Source organism: Centrocercus urophasianus, unplaced genomic scaffold, assembly GCF_019232065.1.
Source record: "Centrocercus urophasianus isolate 14NV4802_14NV808 unplaced genomic scaffold, USGS_Curo_1.0 seq_10, whole genome shotgun sequence".
Lineage (NCBI taxonomy): Eukaryota > Metazoa > Chordata > Aves > Galliformes > Phasianidae > Centrocercus > Centrocercus urophasianus.
Genome location: NW_024884142.1, coordinates 91,536,840 through 91,548,730, shown reverse-complemented (window position 1 = coordinate 91,548,730; position 11,891 = coordinate 91,536,840). Strand labels below are relative to the sequence as shown.

General features: G+C 35.6%; 1 protein-coding gene across 7 annotated transcripts in view; it reads left to right on the top strand.

Annotated features, from left to right (window-relative positions):
- Nucleotides 1-11,891, top strand: part of CDC42BPA (CDC42 binding protein kinase alpha) — a 153,193-nt gene that overhangs the window by 82,446 nt on the left and 58,856 nt on the right. For 6 of the 7 annotated variants that reach the window (XR_006171413.1, XM_042834461.1, XM_042834646.1 and 3 more), the window contains 6 exons: nucleotides 660-739; nucleotides 1,780-1,946; nucleotides 2,599-2,721; nucleotides 7,443-7,576; nucleotides 9,144-9,386; nucleotides 9,633-9,743. Coding sequence is in view for 6 of the 7 variants with exons in the window: in XM_042834461.1 (XP_042690395.1) it covers nucleotides 660-739; nucleotides 1,780-1,946; nucleotides 2,599-2,721; nucleotides 7,443-7,576; nucleotides 9,144-9,386; nucleotides 9,633-9,743 (858 nt within the window). In the remaining variant the exon portion in view is untranslated. The remainder of the gene's footprint in view (nucleotides 1-659; nucleotides 740-1,779; nucleotides 1,947-2,598; nucleotides 2,722-7,442; nucleotides 7,577-9,143; nucleotides 9,387-9,632; nucleotides 9,744-11,891) is intronic. The other variant, XM_042834568.1, reaches the window with a different exon arrangement.

The window sequence follows — 11,891 nt, the reverse complement described above, 5'->3', positions numbered from 1 at the left end:
GACAGACTTGGATTCAGTTATAATGTTGTGAGTATGGTAACACACTTGAATTCACATAAATGGTAGGAAGTATGTATTTTTTAAACTATCTACTCCAAAATCAGCAAAAAAAAATTATTTTCAAATTCCTGCATCATTATCACTAGAGATGATATCAGAACCAATGTAATCCATGTGGATACCTGTGTGATAACTGAAGGCTGTTTGTCATATAGATTACAATGCTGAATTTAATCTTTAAATTCTTCATGTAGAAGCTTCTGAAACTTAAAATCTATGAGAAATAAAAACAAAATACAAAGGAAAAGTGAAGAAGGGAGATGTGAAAGAGGAAGTAAAAGATATGCTACGTGCTAAGAATGTCTTGGAAAAAGGAGGGAGTTAATTGCCTTTTAAAAATTGTTGTATTCTGCTTTTCTCCAGTGGTAACCTGTTTAATTAGAAAAACATTTTCGTGCTAACCTGCATGAAATAATATATATTACATATTTCATGCTATTATAGATAGACTTAGGTGGCGTGTTTCATATTTGAGCTGTAGGTGAGGATAACTGAGAAGCCAGTTAATGTGAAATTGTCACTGGCACTTCACACATGATTAAACTCAATTTTTTTTAATAGTCAGTGGATTATTACTCTCTCAATTATCATTTTTCTAGGAGACGATGCCTCCACCATCACACACTGCGTTTTCTGGCCATCATTTACCATTTGTAGGTTTCACATATACAAGTAGCTGGTAAGTAAGAGTTGTGGAATTATCCGTAGGATAGATACAGAATTTCCTGTTTCTTTCTGATACCCACTGCAAACAAATAACTAAATATTGTGGTCTGCTGGGGAGACTATCAGAGTATAAGCTGAAATGCAGTTTGTCCAAAAAGAATGAGCTCTCTGCCGGTAAAATTTACGTCAGTATGAAGGTCACCAACTGTGCACAGGGGAGTTCTCATGAGAGTGGTGTTTTTCAGACAGTGTAAGAAGTTGACCACATAAGAGTATGACAAAGATAACAGTAGATGTGTGGATTCAGAGGGGAACTTCGCTTAAAAGAATTAAAGAACTGTTTTATTTGGAGTCATTTGACACTCCTGTATCTCTGAATGGAAACAATAGTTGGTATTTATGTAGCGTTTATGTTCATCTCTGCTGCTAAATTAAACAATAACAAGAAAGTCCATTACTCTTCCATGAACATTGATGAAAACAAATAAATAATGATTACAGCTATTGAAAATCCAGCCATGCTTCTGCAAACACATATGCTTGATGCTGGTAATGTGAGATCACCAGTAGATGTCAAAAGGATTTTTTACATACGTAGCAAGTGTACATGATAATATGCAGAGCCAGGGTTTCACCCTATTTTTGATATATAGATGCCCTGGTTTTCACATGAAAATTTCACACCGTTTTTTGTAGTTATTATATTAAAAGTGTTTGGAGAATTCCATGAATTATTTTAAAACAAGCTGTTTCTGAAATCTTATAAACTGTCTAGAAGGTCACTTTTTGCTATCTGGCTAACTTGGGCTGTCAGTGACAGTCATTTTTAATCACAGAGTTGAAAATACATTGAGATCAGTCATGGTAGGTAAAAATGAATTTACAGTAATACTAACCAAGTGTTATTTTATTGTATAAATACGTTGAATAAGAATGGGCATGCTATTTACAATCTAAACAACTTTACTGTTTTTTGGTTTTGTTTTGTTGTTTGTTCTTCTTTTTAAAGATGACCTGTTGTAAAATCAAATACTGTTGAACTTTTTTTCCCAGTGTGCTTTCAGACCGCAGCTGTCTAAGACTGACAGCTGGACCACCCTCCATGGATCTTGATGCCAACATTCAAAGAACTTTGGAGGACAGTTTAGCAACAGAAGCTTACGAGAGGAGAATAAGACGCCTAGAGCAGGAAAAGCTTGAACTCAGTAGAAAACTGCAAGGTATGAAAAGATGCTTCAGTCATTCTTCTGACCTAATTAGCCTGCAGTTCTGTGAAGCAGTTTATCCTGTGGAAAAAAAAGAAACAGCCAAAACCTCCTGGAATGTCTTGTAGCAGAAAAGACATCTCTTTATTATTTCTGTTGACAAATTAAATATTTGATAGCCTTTATGCCTGAAGTATCCCACAAATGCAATTCCTTAAAACATGCTGTCTCTGCACTGTGTCTGAAAGAACTTAATTTGTTCACCTGACAAATGCTGAAAAATTGGCACTTAGCCATTCAAAATTTTAAACTGTAGAATCCTAATATGTAGATATGTATAGTTTTTTACAGGCGTAAGACATGGTCTTGCTGGGAACAGGGAAAGGTCTTAATACAGAAATGCTTAAGTTAGTTTAGTTGTATAGTGCTCTGTTATTTGGAAAAATAAAAGCCGTATTTTACTTGCAGTTGTAGGCTTTTTTTTTTTAAATGCTCATCATAATTTTTGATTTAAACTTTTGTGTCTGTGAGTTAGATGTTAACATTTGTGATATGGCCTTAAAAGCATAAATCTAACATGCTGTAGCGGAGGGTTTTTTGCTATATCTTCATTTATAGTAACATCCTTCTGACCACCTCTGTTCCTGTCTCCTGTCTCTTTTTCTAGAGTCCACTCAGACAGTCCAGGCTCTTCAGTATTCAACAGTGGATGGCCCAATTGCAGCAAGCAAAGATATAGAAATTAAAAGCTTGAAAGAAGAAATTGAAAAGTTGAAGAAACAGGTAACAGGTAAGTTATTAATGTAAAACCTGTAACAGTAAGCAAGAATTGTGACCTTATTTTTCTCTAAGATAATGCTTGTTTTCCTTTTCTAGAGTTTCCCGGTGTATTTTTACTTCTCATTACACCCTTCACTTTTAATACAGTGTTTTCTTCAAATTCAGCTTAATACTCTGTACTTCAGTAATTCTTATTGCAAGAGGGAAGGGAAGTTTAAGTGACTTCTGCTGTTATTATTAGCAGTAAAGTTCTATTGAATTCAAAGTGTGGTATTGCTAGTTTTCAAGGATGATCAGGCACTACCTGAGAATTTTCATTTGTATTACCTTGTTTTTTTTCCCCTCAACAATGTAATGCAAGAGCAGATGGAGCACTTGTTTATTTTTGCAGTATCAAAAGTCATTGTTGTCCTTTTACAAGTTACAGTCATCATAACTTAGTACTTCTTGCTTTGTATGCAAAAGGTGAGGTGTTTCCTGGAGGTGAGGAAGGTGTTGATACTTGATTATGAAGGTAAACATGAGAAATGAAGATGTTAATCTAGTACTTTTTTTTGTGGTTTGTCTGCAAAATTCTTGTGTTGTGGTTTAACCTAGCAGACAGCTAAACACCACACAGCTGTTCGCTCACTCCCCACCCCTGCAGTGGGATGGGCCAGAAAGTTGAAAAGACAAGTGCTCAACTCCTGGGTTGAGATAAGGACAGTTTAATAAGAAAGAAATAAAAGGAGAAAGAAAAAAAAGATCAACAACAAAGCACTAACAAGAATAAGGTGAGCAAGTGATGCACAATCAGTTGCTCACCATCAGCTGATCCCTGTCCAGCCAGTCACCAGCAACAGCTATGTCCTGGACAGCTGCCCCAGATGTCTGCATGACTGTATGGTATGGGACGTTCCTTTGGTCCTTTTAGGTCAGCTGTCCTGGGTCTGTCCCATTCCAGCTTAGCGTGCTCCTGTAGGCACCTCTGTGCAGGGCAGCACAAGCAGCTCAAAACTCCTTGACGTAGTGTAGGTGCTGCTCAGTAGTAACTAAAACATCTGTGTTATCACCATTATTCTCATTCTAAATCCAAAGCACAGCACCATGCTGGATGTTGGGAAGAAAATTAACTTTGTTTGAGCCGAAACTAAGACAGACTGATGGATGGATCTTTATTTATTTTTTAAATATCAATTGATTTTTTTTTTTCTTTTCATTATCTCCTTTTCTGCTCAATTTTGCTTTGAAATTTTGATCATATTCTTGGAAATTAAGAATTTATTTTCTGATACATAATTTTGTTATTTTGACGAATCTGATTTCTCCTATCAACCTAGATAGGAAAATGTCTGGATTTTATGTGGGAAAAATCAGACACAAGTGGTGGTTACTTAATGTTAGTTAGGGTAGTATGGTTAAGTTGTGGTTGGACTCAGTGATCTTTTGCTCTCTGTAACTTCCTGAAGGGAGGTTGTAGTGAGCTGGGGGTCGGCCTCTTCTCTCTTGTCATTAGTGATAGGACCAGAGGGAATGGTTTCAAGCTACGGCAGGGGAGATTCAGGCTGGACATCAGGAAGTATTACTTTTTGGAAAGGGTGGTCAGGCACTGGAATGGACTGCCAAGGGAGGTGGTGGAGTCACCGAGCCTGGGGGTGTTCAAGGAAAGGCTGGATGTTGTGTTGAGGGACATGGTTTAGTGGGAGCTATTGGGAATAGGTGAACGGTTGGACTGGGTGATCTTTTAGGTCTTTTCCAACCTTGGTGATTCTATGATTCTATAAAGGCCTTTTCCAACTTGAGCAATTCTATGATTCTATTCTATGATTCTGTGATCTCTACTTACATGCCCATACCTGTGGCAAGGGAAAACCCAATGAGAAAGGCTCAAGGAAAGAGTTAATTTGGTTTGTACTTGTGAAAAAATTCCTAAAAGTGTCAGGAATGCCAGCAGGGACACCCATAGAAAGAGAACTTCTGAATATTACTCGGTGTGTTTACACTCTGCTGCTGTGCTATGGGGCAGAAGCACACTATGAACTGCAGTTGAAGTGCATAGATTATATATTGCTAAAATTATATTGTCTGAAAGAGACTGTGTTATAAATGTGCATTTGGACAGCTTCTCTGGCATGTTCTCTGACAGTTTTTCCTTGTGCCTTAAGTATTACTTTTGAATGTGAACATTGCTTAAGTAGCTCAGGGAGGATTTTACCTATATAGATGCTGTGTCAGGACAGAAGTTATTGTGAAACTTCTTTCCAGTCCCTGTAGTTGCTGCTGTAATGATGAAGGGCATAGCATCGTTGGAAATCTCTATTCTGAATCAATTCTCTGTTTTCGGTTCCTTAGAATCACAGAATAGCAACATTTGTTAGAACAGCTTTTGCAGAAGACCAGCTCCTTAGAAAAGTGGCACTGTCAGCTTTCAATTATATTTGCTTTTGACTTGCTGAGCTGCAGCTCAGTTATCAGTTCATTCTTCCAAGTGATGAAAAACAAAGACAAGGTGTGAAACATTTTTGAAAACAACTGACAACCATTTCTACATATAAAAGAAGTCAATATCTGGTAAAGGCAGTTAATATTGAGATTTCCCCGTAAGTGTCCACTGAGTGTTTTCTTTTTCATACCACATTTGGCTCTACAAAACACCCATGCCTTTGATTTTGGGGTTGGAAGTGAAAAATGTGATCAAATAAACAACATGCAGAGTCATGTAATTGATCCAGTCACTTTGTAACTTTTCCAGTATGTGCTTGAATGCCTTTACTGGTGCAGACAATATATTTAACAGTGCATCTGTGCCTTGAGTTTTTACTAATACAAGGTAATCTGATATAAATGGAAAAAGAGAATGTTTTACTTGATCTGACGGATTTGTGGTTGGTTGGTTGGTTGGTTGGTTGTTGGTTGTTTTGATGTTGTTTTTATGAGATAGATAATAAAACTGATAATGAGATAGATATTAAAACTAATTAAAACTAACTACAGAAGGCAGACACAAACCAGATGATGATCCTGTCTGGATTCCAAGTTCAGTGGAGCCAGTTTCAGACTTTCTGGATGGCCTTCCAAGCCTGGATCTGTTGAACTTTAAGAAGGTAGATTTGAGGTGCAGAGCTGAACTTTATAGTTTGGGCTTATCTCTTGAGCACTTAAGTGCAATGCAGTAACTTCCTACAGGGCGTTTGCTTACATTACCTAAAATGTTACCAAAAACTAGAGTGATTAAACAGAAAACTGCTGTGTAGTATTCATAAGCTACAACCAGCTTTAATCTTTTTTACTGCCTTATTTTGAATTGTAGGTGTAAGCATCCATTTGAAAAGGTAATAAAAATAATGTGAAATTGTGTCAAATTCAAGACTGTAACAAGGAACCTTAGAAAAATACAGCATTTTTTTGTCTCTATGGTTTTCTGTGGAATGACACTAGTCATATGCTTTCACTTTTTGAGGTCAAAGTTGTATTTTTTTGGTCAGCAAGTTACATAGGAGAAAACCGAGGAATCTTTAACATTGCCAGACATATAAAGGGCAGCAATAGAGGAAGAAAGTAGAGCTATGGAACAAAGTAGGTCATGCACAGAAGAGAGATTTATCTTGGCTCAGCAGGGCCGTATATAAACTTTCTTTTTGCTGGTGACTTCAGAGAAACCTACATAAGGGAGGCAGTTAATAATTTATAGCTCTAAGCTACATCTCTTATTTAAATGCACTCTTTTTCATTAATAAAAGTCAATGAATTAAAACAATGACAAATAATTGTATGAGGACAAGATAATGGTGTTCTTTTCCTTTTAAAGTTCTTTTGTTTCAGGAATTGCAACTGTTAAAAAAGTATTTTTCTATTTGACTTCTCTAAGAGCCAATCTCTTAGGGGTACATTTGTGAAAATGTAGTAAAAAGCTTGTATTAAGAGTATGGCTGAGTTACTGGTCTATGGATAAATGTGTAGTGTGAACTCCCACTACAACTGAAATCGAAGGCAAAATGTCTGCAGATTTTGTAGAACTGAGAATTAAACCCACTTTCACCATATATTTTGCTTTCAGAATTAGAATTTTTAGTTTTCTCTGATATTTTACGCATTTCAACTTTTTATTTTAGAACATTTGAAAGTATTTGATGTTACTCATCTCTGCCTTAGTATTGCATTTTTGTAGTATAATTGACAGGAAGAAACTGGCTATAGTAGTTTTCTTGCATTTATAGTAGTAATGAAGCATATCATATAAATACAAGTGGTTTTCATGCTAAAAATAAGTAAAATCTTCTGAAGTTAATTTTAAGTCTATCAACAGGAGAACCTTTGCCAGCTCTTGAGTGATCTGATATTTTTTGCTGGTTCCTTCTGGAGGAGTTTGTGTGGAGGAAAGAGACTGCTTGTAGTTAAGATACGGTGTAAGAAAATGAGTGTTATATATAACATCACAGTGCACACAAATCAAATGCTGAAGTCATGTGGAAGTGTATATTTAATAGGGTTGTGTGTGTTTGATTGAATGTAAAATGACAAGTTGTCATTTTTTGTGTTGCGTTACAGTAATCTGTGAGCTTCTGTTCTATTCTGCTAAAAACAACTCGAGTAGTTGAAACAACTTGCTTCCTATTCTGAAATCAGATAAGAATTGCTTTAGTTTGTGGCTGGGACAAGAATAAATACTGAAGGGAGTTTTAAAACACCTAGGCAGTGCTATTGTGGGATGACTTTCTCTTTAACATATCTAAAATATGCTGCTTTTTCTAGATTCTGGTCATCTAGAACAGCAACTAGAAGAGGCCAGCACTGCAAGGCGGGAGTTGGACGATGCTTCCAGACAAATAAAGGCTTTTGAGAAACAGGTTAGAACGCTGAAGCAAGAGAGGGAAGATCTTAATAAGGTAAAGTGCTTAGTCAGTGACTATTCTAAAACCAAAGGACTATTTTTATGCTTTAATTTTGATTAAAATAACTTTAAGATATAAAATTAATGAGTAGATGATAAATGTGTAATGTGACCTACTTTGCTTTCTGACTTGTTATAAGGCAAGGACACTGTTTAAAGCATTTTGTGTATGATTGTTGGGTGGTCCTGGGTGACTAATTCCAGGTAATAAACTACACAATGATGCAAATTTGGAATGGCTGCAAAGAAAGTTTTGTAGCGTTAGACTAAGGTGATAATTATAGTGGTTAAAAGATGGAGAAGAGCAATTCCAGACAAATAATTTAATTTGAAGTATGAGTGAGAGTGCAGCAGGGAAAAAATGCTGAGAATTTGCTGTTAGGGATGTGGCATGGAAGCATTCCAAGAAGGGAAGTGTGAAAAAATTCCCAAACATAAAGATTTGAAAAGTGATTTGCAATAACTACTGTAACAAATACTGACTTTTTTTTTCCTCTATCACCAATTCCTCATTTTTAATTTAGTATGTACTCTCTTTCATGCCTGCTTTGTGTTCATGATTGAATCACATTGCAAACATGATCAGATACAAAATACGTTAGGCTTTTTGTCATCACGATTTGTATTAGCCCAGTATTTTAGAGTCCATGTTCAGTGTTGACCTGCCATCTGTATTTCTCATTCTTTCTTTTAACTCATAAAGTTCTTAAAATCTTGAATGCTGTCAGGTAGTCTAAGAAAGACCATTCTGAAGCAATTTATAGTGATCAGGACATCTTTTAACAAGCTTAGAAAACTGTTAAATTTGTATAGGTGCCAAATATTCTTTCTTCCTCCCGCTTTTCGTTTTCAGACTCACTTTTCCTTGCTTTTTTTGTTCATCTCTGTTTTGGCTGAACATCATTAAACCATATAAACTGCTGTGGTCCTTCATTGATAGTGTAGTAGCACAGATCTAAGAACGTTTTGTGAAAGATTTACACCATAGGAGTAGCAGTGTTCTCTGTGTAGGTTCTTGTGAAAGGGTAATTATCATTTACTATTGTTGAACACATTGTTTTGTATTATCTGAAACATTCTGTACTATTTTATATTATGGTATAGTATGTGAAAATCGTAATTGCCATGTGCATCAGTTCTCAGAAGCTTCAAAAGCAGAGGTCCTCACATACAAGAGTTTTCCATTCAACTAATGCAAAAAACTTGTGAATTGTCATTATTTATCAGTTGAGTACTTTTTGTTGATTTTTAAGTAGTTCATGGAAAAACTGGGCAGATGAAGTTTTTTAAGACAGCAGGGCTTTTTTATATTTTAGTGTGAGTGCTTGTATTGAACCTATAGTAATGGAGCAAATTCAGACTTCACATAAATTTACGCAGTTTAACTGACTTCCGTAGTAAAATCTGATTTATAGGAGCACGCAGCCTGTATTGTGGATGCATTTATCAACATAAATGAGTATCTGGTTTCTCATTACTTTGGAGAAGTTTGAGATGCACATCCAGAGAATTAGCCTTGCAGCTTTCTAGGTTTATTACTTAATTCTTTTTTTAAACTGTAGGAACTGGCAGAGTCTAGTGACAGATTAAAATCTCAAGCCAAAGAGCTGAAAGATGCACACAGCCAGCGGAAATTGGCAATGCAGGAGTTCTCAGAGATGAACGAGCGGCTGACAGACTTGCACTCTCAAAAACAAAAGCTTGCCCGCCAGCTCCGAGATAAGGAAGAAGAAATGGAAGTGGTGATGCAAAAAGTAGAAAGTTTAAGGCAAGAGTTACGCAGAACAGAGAGACTTAAGAAAGAAGTAAGTAGTAAGTTTAGAATTTATGAACTAGTAGTTATATGTAAGGTTTTCTGATGAAGCATTTTTTTAATGTTGTTTGTAAATCTTTTAAATTTTTCTTATTTTAAACGATAACATTTTTGTTTCATAAGAATTTGAAGTGTCCAGGTTAGTGTTGAAATTGTGTCTCTCTTCCTGAAAATCATAAGTAGGTTTTGAAAAAATGGAGAGAACCCTGCCCATTAATAAATGCATGTATTTTTGTAGCTGGAAGTCCAAGCTGAAGCTGCGGCTGCTGAGGCATCCAAAGACAGGAAATTGCGAGAGCGGAGCGAGCAGTACTCCAAGCAGTTGGAAAGCGAAGTAGAAGGGCTAAAGGTTAGTCTGTTCTAATATTAACACCTGTAAACTTAGCAGGCAACAAGCACTGATCTGTTTGATTGCTTTCAGCTGTAAGAGAAAAAGATACTATCGGTTTGACACTTCAGTTGGTGCTGAATACTGGTACAAACGTGAATTGTGTTATTGTCCAGAAGAATCAACATTTACCTATTGCAGTTTTCAGACCACTGTATTCATTGCTCTCTGAAGAATTTCTCAATAATTTTTTTACCAAATTGCTTCAGTTATTACTTCGTGTAAAGGCTTTTTTAAGTGTAGAATGGCTGAGTAAAGATGAACTTAAAGCCTCTGCAGGTTTCTTTACAGGTGTTTCACATACTGTGTTCTAAATGAGAAGAAAGGTAGGTTTCTCCAAAATGGAAATCAACAGATGTAGCTGTAAAGGAGAAGTTTCAGTGTATTTAGATTGCTCACACATGCATACATTTTTTTAGGAACAGAAATTTAAATAAGCCAAGAATGTTAACTGTTATTTTATTCTGTGCTTTAGCATTATATACAATGCTCTAAAGAAATTAGACTTTCTCAAAAATTGAAGGGCACGGTTGTTTTTTTTTTGTTTCTGCACTGGGACTGTTGTTCATTTACAGCAAAATGCTGTTCCTGGGATAATTCTGTATTTTTTGTACAAAATATCAAGTTAGGTCTATTCTGGTCTTAAATCACATGGATAATAATTTTATTATTAGAATTCCGTGGAACATTCGTCAACATTAGGTCACTGCACAGAAGTTTTTGTTTTGATCACCCATTCTTTTATTTTGCCTTCCTTCCTTGAACGAAAATAAGGAAATGCATTCATCATGAAATTTGTATTTTTAGAGCTCCTGATGCTGTCAATTCAGATTGTTGTCTGAAAATTAAGATATATTTGTTCTGCTTTCATTAATCTTCACCGTTAGGAAAGAGTTTGTATATCTCTCTCAGACATGAGGGGAATTTATGGGAGATCTACTGAGAAAAGATGGTAAGCTGATTTACAGCAACAAGGCAAGTTTATCAGAATAGGAAAGGGAAGATGTAGATTTGAATCAGGTGTGGCAATATAATAATACCTGCAAATGCACAAATGCATCTACAGATGTAATACAAAAATACCTACAGATGTCTCTCTGCTCTTCTGCTGTTGATGGGCATGTTTATTGGTATATCTGTGGCACTGCATAGATTTGCTAGAAGAACTTATCCCTCCTATTTACTTTGGTAAACTTAAAAAAAAAAAATTTAAGTATGTTCATAGGCTAGAATTTCAAAATAAGCATGTTTGTCAAGGCTGATTCAGAATCACTAGGTGATTCTGGTGCTAATTTGTATGGCTACTTTTTTTTTTTATTATTTCTTAAATTTGTAAGTTCATTTCAAGCAAATTTAGACTGCATTCTGTATGTTAAAGTTTTAGATTACATACTGAAAATGAAATGATTTCATTCTTACCCGAGCAGTAGCAAATTATTAAATTGAGAGGAATAATGTAGTAATCTATAAGTGACAATTTATATAAATTGTTAAATCTAAAAAAAAAATCTTTCTTAATATGCTGCATTTGGCAAGTATTTCTAACATGAAACTGCTGTTGTAAACATCACAGTCCTAAGTTTCTTCATATTCCTAGCATAGTAAATTATCATTACCTTCTGCAGAATGCAAGATATGAGTTTTGAAGCAATGTGTAATACCAGAGGCTTATCACATTAAAGCCAAGCCAAAAATCTTCCAAGATTTTTACTAGTATGTTTATTTAACATTAGATTGCTCAATTAGTAATTTTTTCCATTCCATCTGATATAGTATTGCAATATTTAATGATTATTATTCTTTATTGTACAAGTACAAAACTTGATGTCTGTTTCGTTGCACTTCATTCGTAGTACATGATGTACATGTCAAGCCATATAGTTTTATTTACAGCAGTGCAGCCAGTTTACTCTTAGTCAGCTACATACATGTCCAGTGAAAGAGCTGCTGTGTGGTGTCTTTATTGTTTGTGTGTGCCTGTGAGAGAGGAAGAGAGAGGGAAGAATTCCTGCACTGAGTTATGGCATCTATCTACGTGCCAAATGATGCATTATGTCTCAGTTGCACTATTTGGCCACTTGGAACAGGCATGTATGAAAACATCTATTT